The following is a 19654-nucleotide window of genomic DNA, read 5'->3' as shown; positions in this document are numbered from 1 at the left end:
GAAGTGGGAGCAGTTACTGTTACAAGAGAGAAGGTGCTCAAAAATCTGAAAGACCTATAGGTACATAAGTCACCTGGACCAGAGGAACTACACCCTAGGGTTCTGAAAGAGGTAGCATTGGAGATTGTGGTGGCACTAGAAATGATCTTTCAAAAATCATTGGACTCTGGCATAGTGCCAGAGGACTGGAAAATTGCAAATGTCACATCAGTTTTTAAGAAAGGAGAAAGGCAGCAGAAAGGAAATTATAAACCAGTTAGCCTGACCTCAGTGTTGGGAAGATGTTAGAGTCAATTGTTAAGGATGAGGTGATAGAGAACTTGGTGACCCAGGACAAGATAGTATAAAGTCAGCATAGTTTCCTTCAGGGAAAATCCTGCCTGACAAACCTGTTGGAATTCTTTGAGGAGATTACAAGTAGGATAGATAAATGGATGCAGTGGATGTTGTATATTTGGGCTTTCAGAATGCCTTTGACAAGGTGCCACACATGAGGCTGCTTACAATATTGGAAAATGCATGGTCATGCACTTTGGTAGTAGATATAAATTTGCAAACATTTTCTAAATGGGGAGAAAATCCAAGAAATTGAGATGCAGAGGGACTTAGGAGTCCTTGTGCAGAACACCCTGAAGGTAAACTTGCAGGTTGAGTCAGTGGTGAGGAAGGTGTGGTGAACTATGTGCCTGTCTGGACACGCCCCTGCTGACTGCTCCTGTGGCTCCTCCCACAGGCCCCTGTATAAAGGCGATCTGCGGCCTGACGCTCGGCCTCAGTCTCCAGGACATAGTATGATAGACACTCACTCCTGGTTCCTTCTTCCAGTCAATAAAAGCCGATATCTCGCCTTACGTCTCAGTGTGAGTTATTGATGGTGCATCAGAAGGCAAATGCCATGTTAGCATTCATTTCAAGAGGTATAGAATATAAGAGCAAAAATGTGATGTTGAGGCTTTATGAGGCACTGGTGAGGCCTCACCTTGAGTATTGTGAACTGTTTTGGGCCTCTCATCTTAGAAAAGATGTGCTGGCATTGAAGGCCCAGAGGAGGTTCACAAGGATGATTCCTGGAATGAAAGGGTTATCATACAAGGAATGTTTGATAGCTCTGGGTCTGTACTCGCTGCAGTTCAGGATGAGGGGTTATCTCATAGAAACCTTTCGAATTTTGAAAGGCCTAGACAGAGTGGATGTGGAAAGGATGTTTCCCATGGTGGGAGAATCAAGGACAAGGGGGTATAGCCTCAGGATAGAGGGCCACCCTTTCAAAACAGAGATACGGAGAAATTTCTTTAGACAAAGGGTGGTGAATTTGTGGAATTTGTTGCCACATGCAGCTGTGGAGACCAGGTCGTTGCGTGTATTTAAGGCAGAGATTGATAGGTTCTTGATTGGACATGGCATCAAAGGTTACGGGGAGAAGGCTGGGAACCGGGGTTGAAGAGGAGATAGATAAAAAAGGTTCAGCCAGAATTGAATGGTGGAGCAGACACGATGGGCCAAATAGCTTAATTTTGCTTCTATGTCTTATGGTCTATGGTCTTTAGTAGCCAACAAATGACAGGAATATTTGGCACCCATGCCTATGCGCAGTTAATTTTCTCTGTATCACCTCCAAAACAGAACAGGGCATTCTACATTTAATTGTTTCACTACATAGAACAAAGTTGTGGTGCATAGGCAGTAGTAATTAACAATTGCAATGACTCCTACCTTTCACTGCTAGATGGCTATCCCAGGAGTAAATTAATTTTCACTTACAAAGCCTCCTGCCAGTTACACAACAGTAACCAGATTTAATCATAAGCAATTATAGGTTCAAGAGTACCATTTGCAAAATCATAATTAACTATCATGAAATGGCTATCATAAGCCGTTTCCATGGGTGACTTTGCCATCAATGATAAGCACAGGTGATCTGTTAACTGTCACACAAGCTCCTGCTTGACAGGACAAACATAATTAGGGTGCCAGTTCAAATCACATCACCAGTGGTACATAACTTCAGGAAAACTTGGTACTGTACATATATTAATATACCTTAAAATACATAGCAGGAGAGCATCAGAGGATTACATCTGATTACATTAATATACATCCATCAATGCAGAGAGAGAATTGGTCAAAACAGCTTGATCATACAAAAGTTCTGTAAGGAGCATGCCATGAGAACTTGCTATTTCCAAGCATGGCCAAATAAAAAAGTTTTAGCATTTTTTTTAAAATACCAAAGTGATACCCACCTCCACATAACAGACATGATAAATTTATCACAATCACTTGGCAGATGTCCAAATAATTCCATTTTTGCTGTGCCGTGCAAACCTTTTCACAACATATGTAAACAGCTTGCTTTAGTAAATAGGTTCTAATATCAAACCTAACCCGCACACATATAGGCACAGTTTCACGACCAGGGGCCTGCAACAGAGCAAACACTCGAAACCACTCCAGATTGTCCCGAACAGAGAACATAGAATAGTACTGCACAGGAACAGTCCTTTCTACACACGGTGTCTGCACTACCAATGATGCCAATTTGATTTAATACCATCTGCCTGAATATCGCCAATTCCCTGGCCTCTTAAAGATGCTATCATAATCATAAAGCACCTTAAAGGAATATGGAATTAAAGGTCCAGGTATATGTATAATCTATCTGTAAAGTGTACCTTCAAAAGTGTACATCTTGTGCAAGACCCAGAAAGTGACAAGACATTTCTTATCCCAGGGAAATCCTAACTACATTTTTCAGGAGGCCAGCTGATGTAAGGAAATACATAATTTATAAGACGTTTCTCCTGTTTCTTTGATCTCTGGCTAGCATCGTTCTCATTCTTTATTGAAATGATTTAATATTAGGAGTCTCGGCTGCGCGGAGAGATCACCTGTTGTGATAATGCACACTGGCTGCTGTTTTTATTAGACAATTTATTTAGCTGTCATACCTGCGATGAGAAGGTGCAGACCAAAAAGTCTGCCTGAGACAGAAAGTGGATGTCCAGAATGACACCTCGCAGTGAATTTTCTGTGTATCGATTATGCAGTCCAGCTGAAAATGAGATGGAATTATCACTGATGAATTCATAATCTGGGTATCTGCGGATTAGAAAAACAAATTAGCAAAGCAGGCTCTCACAATATTTAAACACAATTCAGAATTACAAATGAAGAAAATCAGTAAATATGTCTCAAAAATTGTGTAATAATCGCTATCGTTTTCTTTCAAATTTATTTAGTCTTCCCCCACCTCCCCATCGTGTAACTCCAACCATGGACTTGTCTGCTACCTCACCAGTTATTAAACGTGAGCTGACATCATCCGATCCTTCTTGTTACATTTTAGCAAAAGTAGCTCTGATGAGTACTTCCGAAACAAATGAACAACTTTAAAGAAACCATAATTCAATAGTGCACCAAAAGTGAATGCTCACAATGACGAGGCAAGGTAATACAAGATGTACTCAGATTACAAGGTAATACAAAAAGCACGCTCATTTGTGGCTCTTCCACAGATGCTGCTGGCGTTACTTTGATGGGTTCAGTGGGATTTAAAACCAATAACCAAGCAGAGGCAGGTTAAAAAAAATACCCCCAATCGAACAAAAATGCCAGGGTGTGAGCAAAGGGTTATAAAGTCAGCAATTCACTACCAGCAGCACCATGATCACTTATTCTCATGTGAACAGTGAAGGGCAATTACCAGAAGTTCGAGAAATCAATGCTCATGCCACCAAGTTAGAGGCTATCCAGACGGGATTTCAGATGCCGTTCCTCCAATCCGAGTGTGGCCTCATTGCGGCAGTAGAGGAGGCCGTGGGCTGACATGTTGGAATGGGAGTGGGAAGTAGAACTGAAGTGGGTGGCCACCAGTAGATCATGCTTTTTCTGGCGGATGAAACATAGGTGCTCGGCAAAGTGGTCTCCCAGTCGACATTGGGATTCCACGATATACGGGAGGCCACACCAGGAGCACCGGATACAGAAGATGACCACAACAGACTCACAGGTGAAGTGTCGCCTCACCAGGAAGGACTGTTTAGGGCCCTGAATGGTAGTGAGGGAGGAGGTGTAGGGGCAGATGGAGCACTTGTTCCACCTGCAAGGGTAAGTGCCAGGGGGAGGTCAGTTGGGAAAGACAAATGGACAAGGGAGTTATGTAGGGAGCAATTCCTGCTGAAAGCAGAAAGCAGGCGGGAGAGGAAGATGTGCTTGGTGGTGGGATCCTGTTGAAGATGGTGGAAGTTACCGAGAATAATGTGCTGGATATGGTGGCTACTAGGGTGGTAGGTCAGGACAAGAGGAACCCTATCCCTGGGGGGGTGGCAGGAAGATGGGGTGAAGGTAGACATGCACGAAAATGAAGAGATGCGGGTGAGAACAGTGTTGACGTTGGACGAAAGAAAACCCCTTCCTTTGAAGAAGGAGAACATCTCATTAGTTCTGGAATGAAAAGTTCTGAGAGTAGATGCGGCAAAGATGGAGGAGCTGAGAGAAGGGGATGGCATTTTTACAAGTGACAAGGTGGGAAAAGGTATAGCCCAGGTAGCTGTGAGAATCAGTGGGTCTGAAAAGGTATCAGTAGATAAACTGTCTTCAGAGATAGTCAGAAAGATCAAGGAAGGGGAGGGAAGTATTAGAAATGGACCAGGTGAGTTTGAGTACACGATAGGCGTTGGAGGCAAAGTTGATGAAGTCGACAAACTCACCATGGGTGCAGGAAGCAGCCCTAATACTCGAACTTTTAGTGATTGTCCCTCCTTTCACCATTCCCCGTTTCTGTTTTCCTCTCTTACTTTATCTCCCTACCTGCCGTCACCTCCCTCAGGTGCTCCTCCCCTTCCCTTTCTGCCATGGTCCTCTACCCTCTCCTATTAGATTCCCCTTCTCCAGCTCTTTATCTTTTTCACCTATCAGCTTCCCAGCACTTTGCTTCACCACTCCCTTCTCCCAGTTTCACCTATCACCTACCACCTTGTACTTCTTCCGCCCCTCCCCCCACCTTCTTACTCTGACTCAACTTTTTTTTTCCAGTCCTCATGAAGGGTCTCAGCCCAAAGCACTGATTATTTACACACTTTTCCATAGATGCTGCCTAACCTGGTGAGTTCCTCCAGCATGTTGTGTGTGTTGCTAGAACGTTATATTGCTAGCATCTGGGAATACGATTAATTGGAATTAAGAATAGCAAGTTTGATTGAAAATTATAATCTAGTTGAATTCTTCTGTGAAGTTGCATGACCATAATTCGGCTCATCAGTCCTGATCTGCTCTCAGGACGAGGCTTTCTGTCCTAGAACATCTGAGATATCCTTCATTTTCAAAAATCAGCCTTTCCCTGCCACCACCTATGCTGCTCTCACCTATAATTCCTCCATTACCTGCACGTCTGTCCTCACCCCATCCTCCTGCAGCTATAACAGGGATAGGTTTCCCCTTGTCCTTACCTACCACCCCACGAGCCTCCATATGTAGCACCTTATTCTCTTTAACTTCAACCATCTACCTGTGATCCTACTGCTAAACACTTCACTCTCTCCACCCCCAACCCCCACTCCCTGCTGTCCTTAGGGATAGGTCTCTATGTGACTCCCTTGCCCATTTGTCCTTCCCCACTTATCTCCCTCCTGCCACTTATTCCTGCAAGTGGGACAAGTGCTACACTTGCCCCATTAACCTCATCCCTCACTATTATTCAGTACTCCAAATAGTCCTTTCAGGTGAGATGACACTTCACCCATGAGTCTATCTGGGACATCTACTGTATCTGGTGCTGCCAGTGTGGCCTTCTCTACATTAGTGAGACCTGAAGTTGACTGGGAGACTGCTTCATCCATCACCTACTCTCCATCCACCACAAAAGATGAGATTTCCCGGTGGCCACCCATTTCAATTCGACCTCCCATTCCCATTTCTATTCTGATATGTTGGTCCATGGTCTCCTCTACTGGCATGATAAGTCGAAACTCAGTCTGGAGGAGCAACAACTCATATTGTGTCTGGGTAGCCACCAACCTGATGGCATGAACTTTGATTTCTCTAACTTCCCTTAATTTCTCCCTAGCACTTCTTGTGTTGCTCATGATTTCCAGCATCTGCAGAATCTCTTGTGTTTATTATGTTTCAATTTTACCATGTACTTTGTGATCTGAATTTAAGCTATCACCACATTTTTAAGCAGTTCCAAGTCTGAGTTGACATTTTCAACAAACTGTGCACGTTACCGTTTAGTTAAGTTTCTGGGAAAGAAAATGACTGATGAAATATTCCAACAATTAACATGCATTTGTAAATACAAAATCTACATGGCCATGTCCATGCCTGAAAAACCAAAACAAAATTCAGACAAGCACTATTGACTGACACTTACAGTATGTGGCAAAAATTATCTTTCCAGAATTCAACCACCTACACTTTGCATTCAATAGTAGCACCAGTTGCTCCTCTTCCACATCTTGTTGACCTGAAACTCAACTGAACCAGCTCCAGGAGTAGGTTTGAGACTGAAAATTACAAGGTCAGTAACATATCTCTTGGATCCCCAAAGCCTTTCACCATCTCCTTTTACTTTTTACAGTTTTCTAGGTCCTGAGATAGTTTATGAAGTTAATGTAGGAACCACATAGGACATAGGAAGGAAGTATCTACAAGACAACAGTGTGGTAGAATTATCTTTCACCTGCTTAGATAAGTGCAGCTTTAACAATATTCAAAAATCTCAATGCCATCCAGGAGCAAAGCAGACCTCTGGTTTGACCTCAGACCACCCAGACATTCATCCCATCTATACTTAACTCAAGTACGCTATTCCAAAATTACTTGCCAACATACATTATCAAAGATGACATGGGTACTAAGGAAATGGGTACACCATTGTCTGCAGGTATCCTTCTAAAACCCATCTTACGCCGACTTGGAAAGATATTAATCTTTCATTGATGCCTTGTCTGATGTGCTGTCTTTACGACAGTTATTTAGTTTATAATATTTTCGCTTAGTAATTCATTCAATAGTATTTTCTAGTTAGAATTAGAAGTGTTTAAAGTGTATTCATTGCATGTAAAATATATCGGCATGCGATGACGTCACATCCGGTTTCGCCGCGTCTTGTGGGAAAATACCGGTTTGAAATTAGCGCGAGGGTGGGGGCTTTCCACGAGGCTCACCTGAGCACAAGCAGTTTTGCAGGCATGAGAAATCACAGTGAGAGCAACGCTGTAAGTTAATAGATAATCGATATATTGAACTAAGATGTTAATGCTGATCCTGTTAGAGGTAACGACGGTAGATAATGTTTATGCTTTCGTTAGTTAAAGAGTCGCGGATAGTTTGCATGGAAGTGTATTTAAAGTAGTCAATGGAGCAGGTAAACTCTCCCTGTATACTGCACCTTAGTGTAATGTAGTTATAGTCACCTTTGCAAGTATTTACACTTGAAATGTGATATTAAGGAAGGAACAAATACTGTATCAATCTTGTATTGTTTTATCAACAGTTTTCACCATATGTTAATGTGAAGAGTGAACAGTAAATGGTTAATCTTACTGCGATCTGGTTCTTATTAACTGTGGTTTATCCGGACGTTAAATTCGGCGTTTCGTTACACCCGAAGGAGAACGTGACAGTGAAAAAGCAGCATTATCAGGTGTTTCAAGTGCTGCAATGTCAGCTCAATCCAGCATCAAGTCGACGCCGCCCAGCGACAAGGGCAGTAAACCGACATCAAGTAAGCCCACCCGGGCGTTATCAGGTGTTCCAAGTGCTGCAATGTCAGCTCGATCCGGGATCAAGTCGATGGCGCCCAGCGACAAGGGCAGTAGAACGACATCAAGTAAGTCCGCACAGGCAAGAGCCAAGGCAGAAGCCGCCAAGGTGCGACTGCATTACGCCAGACAAGAAGCAGTTTTGAAAATGAAACTGGCCACCAGAGAAGCCGAAATCCAGAAAGAAGAGGCTGCCAGAGAAGCCGAAATCCAGAAAGAAAGGGCCGCCAGACAAAGAGAAGAGGCTGCCAGAGAAGCCGAAATCCAGAAAGAAAGGGCCACCAGAGAAGCCGAAATCCAAAGAGAAGAGGCTGCCAGAGAAGCCGAAATCCAGAAAGAAAGGGCCGCCAGAGAAGCCGAAACCCAGTTGGAAATGACAAAAATATCGACAGAGTTGCATGTGCTGCAGCTAGAAGGAGAAGGAGAAGCTGCCAGGGTGGAAGCAGAGTACATAGAAGAAGCTGAAGGGTCGCGTGATCTGACCGAAACAAGCTCTGCTTTGGAAAGGACCAGACTGGAACGCACGAGCGACTATGTACAATATCAAGCAGACAGGCAGGCTCGTCTCCCCTCTCCATACCTTTTCGATAACTTCCCCAGCTACGAGGAAGAGAATTTACCCTCGCGGCCCCGCGATGAAGTCAAGAATGAAAGAGCTGACAACCGATATACTTTGACACCAAAGTTACAAAGTTCGATGCGAAGAGACGCGGAGGTTGAATCCAGGATGGCAAATTCCATGAGAAACGTGCGTTCTCAGTCATATGGGCGCCAACGTACTTCTCCAGCCCGCATGCCGCTTGCAGCCGATCCCACGCTGCAGTATTTAGCACGACGGGATCTCGTCACTTCGGGACTGTACCAGTTTGACGATAAACCCGAAAATTACCGTGCTTGGCTCTCCACATTCACCAACGTGATTGACGGGGTCCAGCTCAGTGCAACCCAAAGGTTGGACCTTATGGCGAAATGGCTGGGGAAAGAATCACGCGACCAGGTGAGACGCATGCGTTCAGTGTACATCAACAAACCTGAGCTAGCCTTAAGCGAAGTGTGGGAGAGACTTTGGGAGAGATATGGGTCCCCCGACATTATTGAAGGGGCGCTATATCGACGTCTGGAAAACTTTCCTAAGGTGTCAGCCAAAGATCACTTTAAGTTAAGAGAATTCGGAGATTTACTCATGGAGATCCAAGGCGCCAAAGAAGATGGCTATTCAGCTGGTCTAGTATTCCTAGATACTCCATCCGGGATTAGACCAATTGTGGACAAACTTCCATTTGGGCTGCAGGACAAGTGGCTGACTGTTGCCTCAGAGTACAAGGAAGACCACGATGGTCGATTTCCTCCTTTTGAGCTCCTCACTAGGTTTGTGTGCAAGGAGGCGAAGAGGCGAAACGACCCTAGCCTTGTAGGTCCAGGAAGCAGTTCGATTTACACCAAGCCAGGCAGATCCGTTTCGAATGTTTTCAACATTGATAAACCCGTGTCAGTGCTCAAGACCGAAGCCCTTACGACTAACAACGACCCTGGCAAGTATTGTCCATTGCATAACAAACCTCACCCCCTGAAAGCATGCAGAATGTTTAGGGAAAAACCCCTTGAAGAGAGGACGGCTCTTCTCAAGGAGAAAAGAATATGTTTTAGATGCTATTCCTCAACCTCTCACCTCGCCAGAGAGTGTACGATCGCCGTGAAGTGTCCGGAATGTGGCAGCCCAGATCACGTCGAGGCCATGCATCCCGACCTGTCACCACAAACCGAGTGCGCTCCTTCACCCCCACAACAGGACGGCGGGGAGGGAGAGGCTCACTCTAGGTCAATAGCTGTCAGCACGAACTGTACAGAAGTTTGCGGTCAAGCTCAGTCAAGTCGTTCTTGTTCCAAGATCTGCCTCACTAAGGTGTACCCTAAAGGAGCCAAAGACAAGGCCATCAAAGCCTATGTGATTCTGGACGATCAGAGCAATCGTTCACTAGTCAGTCCAGAGTTCTTTAAATTGTTCAACATTGAGAGTGAGCGGTTCCCATACTACCTCAAAACTTGCTCAGGCAACATGGAAACCCAAGGAAGAAAGGCAGAAGGCATCCAGATCGAGTCCCTGGATGGTAAAGTCGTCATCTGTCTCCCTCCGCTCTTAGAGTGCAATGAAATCATGAATAACCGCGCTGGGATCCCGACACCAAGTGCGGTGCTACACCAGCCGCATCTCCACCACATCGCCAAACACATCCCAGAACTGGATCCGAAAGCGGAAATACTCCTGCTATTAGGAAGAGATGTTATCCAGGTACACAAGGTTAGGCAGCAGATCAATGGACCACTCAACGCCCCCTTCGCGCAACGTCTGGATCTGGGCTGGGTGGTGATAGGAGAGGTGTGTCTCGGTGACGTACACAAACCGATGGTTAACACACTCAAGACCAATGTGCTAGAGAGTGGCCGCCATTCAATCTTTCAACCCTGCCCGAGTGTCCCGTGCATCAAGGAAGCACAACAAGGCGTTAACAAGCGCGAGGCAAGCGACGAGTCGCTGGGCCAGTCAGTCTTCGCTCTAACGAAGTATGACGACAAACTTGCACAATCAGCTCAAGATACCATTTCTTTAAAAACCGAAGACACCAAGGTCTTCAGAGATGAAGCAAATAATGGGGTTGCCCCATTGCCTATCAGAGAACCATGCCAGCGCTCACCAGATAACAAAGAGCAGGCAGTCAAACGGTTCACGTCCTTACGGAAAACCCGGAAAAGGAAACCTGAGATGCAGCAACACACCCGATTGGCTCACGAGGTACTGTGCACCCTAATGGCAGAGGTCACAGCCATTATAAACGCACAATCATTCCTACCTGTGTCTTCTGACCCAGAAAACCCCTTTATACTTTCGCCATCAACGCTCCTTACGCAGAAGGCAGGAGCACCTCCTCCACCAGGAGACTTCTCAGACAAGAATTTGTACACAAGGCAATGGAGACAAGTCCAGGCTCTGGCAAATCAGTTCTGGTCCCGCTGGAGACAGAAATATCTACACTCGTTGCAACAGAGACGTAAGTGGACAGAACCCCGCAGGAATCTTCAAGTTGGAGACTTAGTCCTGCTCAGGGACAAGCAGATCACCCGCAACAGCTGGCCAATGGCCAGAATCACTGCTACATTCCCTAGCGAGGATGGACATGTCAGGAAGATCGAATTGAAGACTACCGACCAAGGCGATGTGAAAATTTACCAAAGGCCAGTTACAGAAGTTATTCTACTTCTACCCAATGACTGATTAAGAGACTAAGTTTTGTACTCTGCTCATTGTGACCTTACGAAGGTCAAGCGGGGAGTGTGCTGTCTTTACGACAGTTATTTAGTTTATAATATTTTCGCTTAGTAATTCATTCAATAGTATTTTCTAGTTAGAATCAGAAGTGTTTAAAGTGTATTCATTGCATGTAAAATATATCGGCATGCGATGACGTCACATCCGGTTTCGCCGCGTCTTGTGGGAAAATACCGGTTTGAAATTAGCGCGAGGGTGGGGGCTTTCCACGAGGCTCACCTGAGCACAAGCAGTTTTGCAGGCATGAGAAATCACAGTGAGAGCAACGCTGTAAGTTAATAGATAATCGATATATTGAACTAAGATGTTAATGCTGATCCTGTTAGAGGTAACGACGGTAGATAATGTTTATGCTTTCGTTAGTTAAAGAGTCGCGGATAGTTTGCATGGAAGTGTATTTAAAGTAGTCAATGGAGCAGGTAAACTCTCCCTGTATACTGCACCTTAGTGTAATGTAGTTATAGTCACCTTTGCAAGTATTTACACTTGAAATGTGATATTAAGGAAGGAACAAATACTGTATCAATCTTGTATTGTTTTATCAACAGTTTTCACCATATGTTAATGTGAAGAGTGAACAGTAAATGGTTAATCTTACTGCGATCTGGTTCTTATTAACTGTGGTTTATCCGGACGTTAAATTCGGCGTTTCGTTACACCCGAAGGAGAACGTGACATCTGAATATTTGAACTTCATATTGAAAAGCTCCTTCTTGGATTGCAGCCATTCAAAGATATAGTTGTTCACCACCACTTTCTCAAGGATGTACAATCAAATATTGTCAGATATGTCCATATCCCATAATGAAAAATGCTGATATAACAGAGTCATGCAAAATTAAGACATGAGACTGCAGATGCTGGAATATAGAGCAAAAAAAGAGAGCAGAATAATGTGTGCCCTTGGTTTAGTCAGCCATGTTGTTCGGCTGTCAATGCCATTTTGAAATGTCAGTGGGCACTATTATTCCACCTGTAAATCCACAGGTAGCAAACAACTGAATGTTATTCCCTTATTGTTCTTTTATTTGCAATAATATCTGCACTTTAAAGCTAATTAATTACTAGTAATTCCACTTCCCAATTTGTGACATGTTAGAGTACCTTACAATGGAAATCTTTTTCTATTTTAAATGGTAGCTTCAATAAGATTCTCTGTATCAATGAGAATACCTATTTCGATGAATAACATTAAAAACTTCCAATTATATGGAAGAAAATCTCTACAGCACTGTTCCCATTCATTTTACTCTCAAGGTTGATGCTAGTCAAGACTTAATAAATTACCTCATTATCAATGGTAAGAGATAAAGCGAAAATGCCTTTGCCTGGTTTTATTATCTATGCTCCACTGCTCCAATATTCATTGATTTGGCACCAGATTGATTGTCTAAAGGAGAGGGCTAGTGGAAAATTGAATAATACACTGCAGGAACGGGTTTTATTCTGAGCTGCCACTTAATTGGGCAGGTATTGTGCAGCAAGCTTTCTTTGATACTACATATACTGATAAAATACTACAGAGAACTCAAGTCTCTGGCACTAAGTTTGGCTCTGTGACTCAGAAGGGAAGTGGGTTGAGGAGTTGGGTATGGTGATAGGATGAGAATAAGATGGTCCGTTGCCTCCTGGATACCAGGGACTGAGACATCTTGGATTGAGTCCATAGCATTCTTAAGTGGGAAGGTGAGCAATCAGAAGTTATGGTCCATGTTGGTACCAATGGCATGGGTAGGAGGGTGACAAAGTCCTGTAAAGTGAGTTCAGGGAATAAGGTGCAAAGTTAAAACACAGGACCTCCAGGGTTGTGATCTCAGAATTGCTACCTGTGCAGGTGTGGTCAGAAATAGGAAGATAATACAGTTTAACACATGACTAAGGAGATGATCCAAGAGGGAGAGATTTTTGGATCATTGGGCTCTCCTCCAGGGAATGTGGGACCTGTAAAGATGGAATGGTTTGCAACTGAACTGGAGGGGAACTAACATCCAATGGGAAGGTTTGTTAATGGTTTAAACTAGAGTTGCAGGAGGATGAGAACCAGAGTGCCAGAGCAAATAATGAAGTGGTTGTGGGAAAAGGTACTGGTAGGCTAACATAAAAAAAGTCAAAATTTCAAAAGTTGAACATGGTGGGACTAGTGTTCTGAGTTGCATATATTTCAATGCAAATAGTATTGTAGGAAAGGCAGATGAGCTTAGAGCATGGATCAGCATGTGGAATAATGACATTGTAGCCTTAGTGAGATTTGGTTCCAGGAGGGGCAATACTGGTAGCTCAGTGTTCTGGGATTCTATTGTTTTATACGTGATAGAGTGGGAGGGACGACATTACTAGTTAAGGAGAATGTCATGGTAGTGATCAGTTAGGACAGATAATCGAATAAGGCTATATAGGTGGAATCCCTGACAATATATGGAAAGCTAAAATCTCGTACTATTATAAACTTCTGTTTCTTCAAATACACTGTGATCTATCTACAGATTTGCTCCTCTAAATCCCAGTGATTATTGGGTAGGCTATAATATAATCCCATTAACATGGCCATCCCTTTCTTATTCATCATTTCCAGAATTAGTATAAGAATCAGATTTAATATCACTGGCATATGTCATGAAATTTCTGTTTTGCAGTAGCAACACAGTGCAATACATAATAATAAAAACTAGAAAAAGAAAAAAATATATTAAAAATTTAAATTAAAAAACAAGTGCAAAAACACAGCAAAAAAGGGGAAACATTGTGAGGGGAAACATGGATTCAATGTCTATTCAGAAATCTAGTGGAAGAGGGGAAGAAGCTGTTCCTATCATGTTCAGTGTGTCTTCAGGCTCCTGTACCTGCAAATCCCAGAACTCTAATATTGTGTTTACTGTATGGAGCGCAATTCAGTAACTTTAACATGCTTTGCATCCTCAATTTAATACATGTATTATCACTGGTTCAGTTTTTAATCGCTTGCAATAACTGACTCAAGATTTTTTATTAAATCTGTTTCTAGTTTCCTGCAAACATCTCCACTGCAGTGTCTCTGCAGATTATTTTCTCCTCTATTTCCATCCCCTATCACTTGCCCTCAAGCTTTTCAACTCGTCACCTAATTTCACAGAAGGTGCAAAAGCAGACCCGGAGCTGCCGTGGTGATGAGGGCACAGGGTAATTTGCATGGGGAATAATGGGATTGGATCCAATGGAATCCAACTTTTCACCTGCCTTAATTTGCATGTCTCTTTTCCAAAAGCAGGGGTTTAAATTAAATGCACTTCAGCATTGAAAAGCTCAAAGAGAAGAGGCAAGTTGGCTTCAGGCAGTGTCCCACTGAGAGCCTTTGGAGCAGCACCTATTAAAACTATTTTCAAATGTCTCAAACGCCTCTTTCAGTAATGGATATTTAGATACTATACAAATAGATTTAACAAGTCTGAAAGAAAAATAAATATAACTAAAAACAAGAAAATACTATGTTAACATTTAAATATTTTTTGAAGTAAAATAAATTATGAAACCTAAACATTTAACTGAATGTATATTTCTCTCCTCCCACCCACCATAGGGTGAGTAACCCCACTTTACTTTAGACCAGCTGTCCTAGATGGATGTCAGAGTGTGGGATGCATAATTCTCAATGGAACGGAGGAGAAAAAGAGAAAATAATGCTTCTGTAATGGCCAGTACAGGTATAGTAAAATGTACTGAAGGAAGTTGTGAAGGTTACTGAAAGCAATGCAGCTTTAGATCCAATGTTGGAGCCAGCAGGAGAGCAAGGAGAGGTGCATCAGTATTTAATCTCCTAGTTGTTTCAATCTGCCCTGAATTGCGCTGTAAATAGCTGAAATCTCGGGTTCTCTGCAGAACCAGCAGCTGCCAGACAACACAATTTGGCTCATTACATTTCAGTATCATTTGAGTCACGTGCTAAGGATGAAAGCAAAAAAAAAAATAACTTCCTGGTTTCTGGCAAATATAGTGAAGAGATGCAAATATAGTCCAGTCGGCCCTCCTTATCTGTGGGGGATTGGTTCCGAGACCCCCCGCGGATACCAAAAAATGTGGATGCTCAAGACCCTTATTTAACCTGTCTCAGTGCCATGGCCTTTAGGACCCAGCGGAACCCCGGACTTTATTTAACATGTCTCATGCAGCTCTGAATCCGCAGTGTTTCTGTTCACGAAAATAATCACGATTGCGATTGAAAATAAGGTGGAAGTAATAAAGTGATTGGAAAGAGGTGAAATGCCATCGGTCATTGGAAAAGCTTTAGGCTGCAGTTGGTCAACGATCGGAACAATTTTAATGGAGCATGTGAAAGGCCCTGCCCCGATGAAAGCTACAATTATTACTAAGCAATGCAGTGGTTTAATTATTGAAATATGTATGTTTCTTAAGTGTGTTATATGCATAGAAAGGTAAAATATGTATTATATACTAAGAAAAATGTTTGATTAACTGACGCTAAATAATACCGGATGTACCTGTTCTGACTTCAAATCCGACTTAAAGATGGACTCAGGAACGGAACTCATTCATAACCCGGGGACTGCCTGTACTTTTAAGTCATTTCTAGATTACTTATAAAACCTAATACAATGTAAGTGCTATGTAAATAGTTGTTATACTGTATTGTTTAGGGAATTATGACAAGAGAAAATAGTCTGCACATGCTCAAATAATGAGTGCAGGAGAGAGAACTTCTGGGTTTTCCCAATCCACGGTTGGTTGAATCCGCGCATGTGGAATCCGTGGATAAGGAGGGCCGACTGTATTACATTTTCACTGTTGCCATTAAGAAATAATTTCATTGAAATCTTCCGTTTTTTTCAGACACATCTGAGACTTCAGGCAATTGAGATATTCAAAGTGCATTGATTTCCATGAACTTCACAACTTCCTTCAGTAAGTTTTACTGTGCCTGAATTGGCATTATTTTCTCTTTCCCTTCCACTCCAGCCCCACCTCAAAAACTTGAGAGATACTTACTTTGACTTAGCCTCCTGAAGTAAGTTAGGATCATCTGTGGCAAGGTAAACTCTTTTTTTGTCAACCACTGTCTTGCGAGCAAGAAACTTGTAGTGTTCCTCTACATGTGCCATGTATTCCTCAATAGGATGATAAGCTGCTTCTGTTCCAACTTTATCCGTGCGTCGTACATGAACACTTGTGAGGATCGAGAGAGGAGAGCATTAGTACTGCCCCTTTTGCAAGTTCAGCTCAGTCAAATTCATTCATAAACTGTTCAATCTGCACAGCTTGGGCTTTAAGATTTTATAAATGATCAATAGATGACAAAATAAAAATCCTCTGGCATTCAGCAAAACCATTCCATCAGACAAATTATGGATTTATATGACAAAGGGGAAAATACATTTTTAAAAATGTCATACAAGTATTACTAACCATCATGAGGAGATGACAACTTGCAGAGCTGTTCAAATAAAGACATTGTTGTGATTTGCAAAATATCAAAAGGTACTTATCAAATGAGGTAGTTTAACAATGAAGACCCTATTATATAATCAGTATTAAAAGTCGTATATTAAATCCATTAAATTACATCACAGTTTTCAGTGGAGATAAATAAAATATTACCAACAAAACTAGCTGAATCTGGAGACATGCTCAAAATGAAACCTTTAGTTTTAGGATAGAATTTTAGTAGCTGAAAAAAATCATCAAATAAACATTATCTTAAATTTGTTTGCAGGGAGAAAACCTTCCTTAAATAGTGTACTTACCATGCCATCATTTTAAACAAAAATATTTTTGATTATTGAGCATTATGGGATTTATTCCAAGTTTACTGGAAATAAAGGCAGCACACTCTGGCACTGAGCATACTGTAGATTGAAGTGAATGCCAGTCTCTGTCCTTCTTTCTGGAAAAATTGGTTTTCAAGTGAACAACTTCTGCTGAGCTAATGAGTTACTTTATCTTGCTAAGACCAATGCGTCTCATTTTTGCCCACCTCTTGGTGAAATATGAAGCATTACTTATTCCATTCCTACTCAGAACCCCCAGCTCTTTATCTCCATATTCAATGTCAACAGTTGTGGCAATATCACTTCCTACTCTTCTGTTGGAATTTCAAAAATATTCCATGTTGCCCTTCCTTCACCAAGTCTTTCCTTCCTTACCATGGTTCACCATCTCTAATGCTATCATCCAGAATCTACTACAATCCCCACCGACGCTCCCAACTATCTTCCATCCCTACTCTTATGAGGGAACTTCTACATCCTCTAAGTTTCTCTCTCCATGCATCATCCAAGGAATATTCAGGAATTTAAAGCTGATTATACTTGGAGTCTTTAAGGACACATATGAGGGATGATTGATAAGTTTGTGGCCTAAGGTAGAAGGTGTCAATTTTAGAAAACCTAGCACATTAATTTTTCAACATAGCCCCCTTCTACATGTGCACACTTAGTCCAGCGGTTGTGGAGCATACGGATCTTGGACCTCCAGAAAGTGTCCACAGATGGGTGCTTGATATGTTCGTGGCCTAAGGTAAAAGGAGATGAGTTATACAGCTCTTTTTACATGCACATGCAGGTTAACTCTTTGAGTGATTATGCAGAAAGTTTGAAGTTAATAACTCATCTCCTTCTACCTTAGGCCACAAACTTATCAATCACCCCTGATGAGTTATTAACTGATAAGTTATTAACAATAGTGCAGGGCAGAACTCACTTTGGCAAGCAAGAAGCAAAACAGTGCAATAAACTCTTCACAATTTACCCTGTTAAAAACACCATCTCATGCATTTTAATTCTAGGGGATTCAAATAGGGTTGAGCCTTATCTGATGTTGTTTTCCTGGGAGTATCTACTCAACATTCAACCATACAGTTAGGAGTCCCCTGCTTTACAAAAGTTCACTTTATGCCACTTAGCTTTTACAAAAGACTTAAATTAGTACCTGTTTTCGCTAACCAAAAGAAATCCGATAATGATTTTTGCTTTTACAAAAAAAAGGCGCCCGCCTTAAACTTGTGTTTACCCCGAGAAAGACTACCATGACCGTGAAGCCTTGCACGGGCAGGTGTGTGATCATGTGTGTACATGCCAATATTTTTCTACAAATCAGCTTTGGCTAAATCTTCCCAATCCTGGTAAGTGAAACTACACTGTAGAAACATTATTTCTACTTTATATAGGCTGTGTATTTATCATATCATTCCTGCTTTTACTATATTTTCATGTTATTTTAGGTTTTATGTGTTATTTGGTATGCTTTGGTAGGTTATTTTTTGGGTCTGGGAATGCTCAAAAAATTTTCCCATATAAATTAATGGTAATTGCTTCTTCGCTTTATGCTATTTTGGCTTACGAAAGGTTTCATAGAAACGCTCTACTTTCAGACAGCAGGGGAAACCTGTATTAGGTCCAACTCTGTTGGAGTCTGCCCTGCTGAATGAGCTTTCCATTCTCCAGTAGCATCCTATTGCACTCTGGTCTATGTTTTTCCCATCTACTGAAAATGCAATGGCTCTTAATTTTGATAGCTGTCATGCCCAGCTTTTTCAAATACATTGAACCCACAGAATGCCTCTTCACCCTCTGTGATACTCTCCTTGTGAGCCTGGATTTCACTGGATTATTCCTCCCATGTTTGCTGGCTTGTCAAATCAACTAATAGAAATTGGTTTCTGTTGGCTTAACAGTCTGATCTGGTTTCTGATTCCACAGCACTGCCCCAAGCGCTGTTGCAGTGGCAAGCAAGTGACTGTTCAACCCTCATTCCCACTTTTCTGCCCCCTCGCCCCAGTTTCTCATGATTAGCTGAAAACCAGGATCCAAAAAGCTAACTTCTGGAGTAACTCAGTGGGATTGATTTGGGAAGGGTTGGTGAGGTTGAGAAGGTGGTGGTGAGAATAGATGGCTGGGAACTGGATGAACTTTTACATCAACCACTGTAAAAGGGAAGCCATATTTCCTGAAAATGGAGGACATTTCACATGCCACGGAAGGGAAGGCTTCAGCTTGGGAGCAGTTGTGGTGGAGACAGAGAGACCAGGAGAAAGGGGTGGCATCCTTACAAGAGACAGGATGGAAAGAAGTGGTGCTGAAGAAGCTGTGGAATCAGTGGGATCTTTGCTTGCAGGTGCTCAACTTGTACTCCACCCATTGTCCACAGCACAGATCATTAACTATCTGATTTGCATAGTATCTGACTATCTAATTATTGACATGCTCATTTGAACTGCTGTTGTCACAGACCTGAGCCCATGTGACTCCTTGATTCACTCACTCCTTCCCACACAACACTTCCTGTCCCCTGCAGCTACAGGGAGATGTAGTGCGTGTCCTTTCATCTCCCTTCCCTCGCCATCGTCCAGGGACCCAAACAGCTCTTTCAAACGAGGCAACAATTCTCTTGCACCTCTTCTACACTGGAAAAACCAAGCATCGCCTATGGATACCACCTTGTGAAGCACCTGTGCTCTATCCACAATGGCCACCTTGAGCTTCTGGCTGCATCTCATTTTAACTTTTCCAGCACCCACACTGTCCTCCCTATCCTCAGAATTCTTTGCTACAGTGAGACTAAATGCAAATTGTAAGAACAA

At 42.5% G+C, this 19654-nt stretch overlaps 1 protein-coding gene across 13 annotated transcripts in view; it reads right to left on the bottom strand.

Annotated features, from left to right (window-relative positions):
• Positions 1-19654, bottom strand: part of LOC132383951 (alpha-(1,6)-fucosyltransferase) — an 825511-nt gene that overhangs the window by 24397 nt on the left and 781460 nt on the right. For all 13 annotated transcript variants that reach the window (XM_059955175.1, XM_059955226.1, XM_059955235.1 and 10 more), the window contains 2 exons: positions 16066-16242; positions 2949-3099 (listed from right to left, as the gene is read on the bottom strand). In XM_059955175.1, the coding sequence (XP_059811158.1) occupies positions 2949-3099; positions 16066-16242 (328 nt within the window). The remainder of the gene's footprint in view (positions 1-2948; positions 3100-16065; positions 16243-19654) is intronic.

The sequence above is a fragment of the Hypanus sabinus genome, chromosome 2 (assembly GCF_030144855.1).
Source record: "Hypanus sabinus isolate sHypSab1 chromosome 2, sHypSab1.hap1, whole genome shotgun sequence".
Taxonomy (NCBI): Eukaryota; Metazoa; Chordata; class Chondrichthyes; order Myliobatiformes; family Dasyatidae; genus Hypanus; species Hypanus sabinus.
Note: the sequence above shows the minus strand (reverse complement) of the source record. Positions and strands in the feature narration are given on the sequence as shown.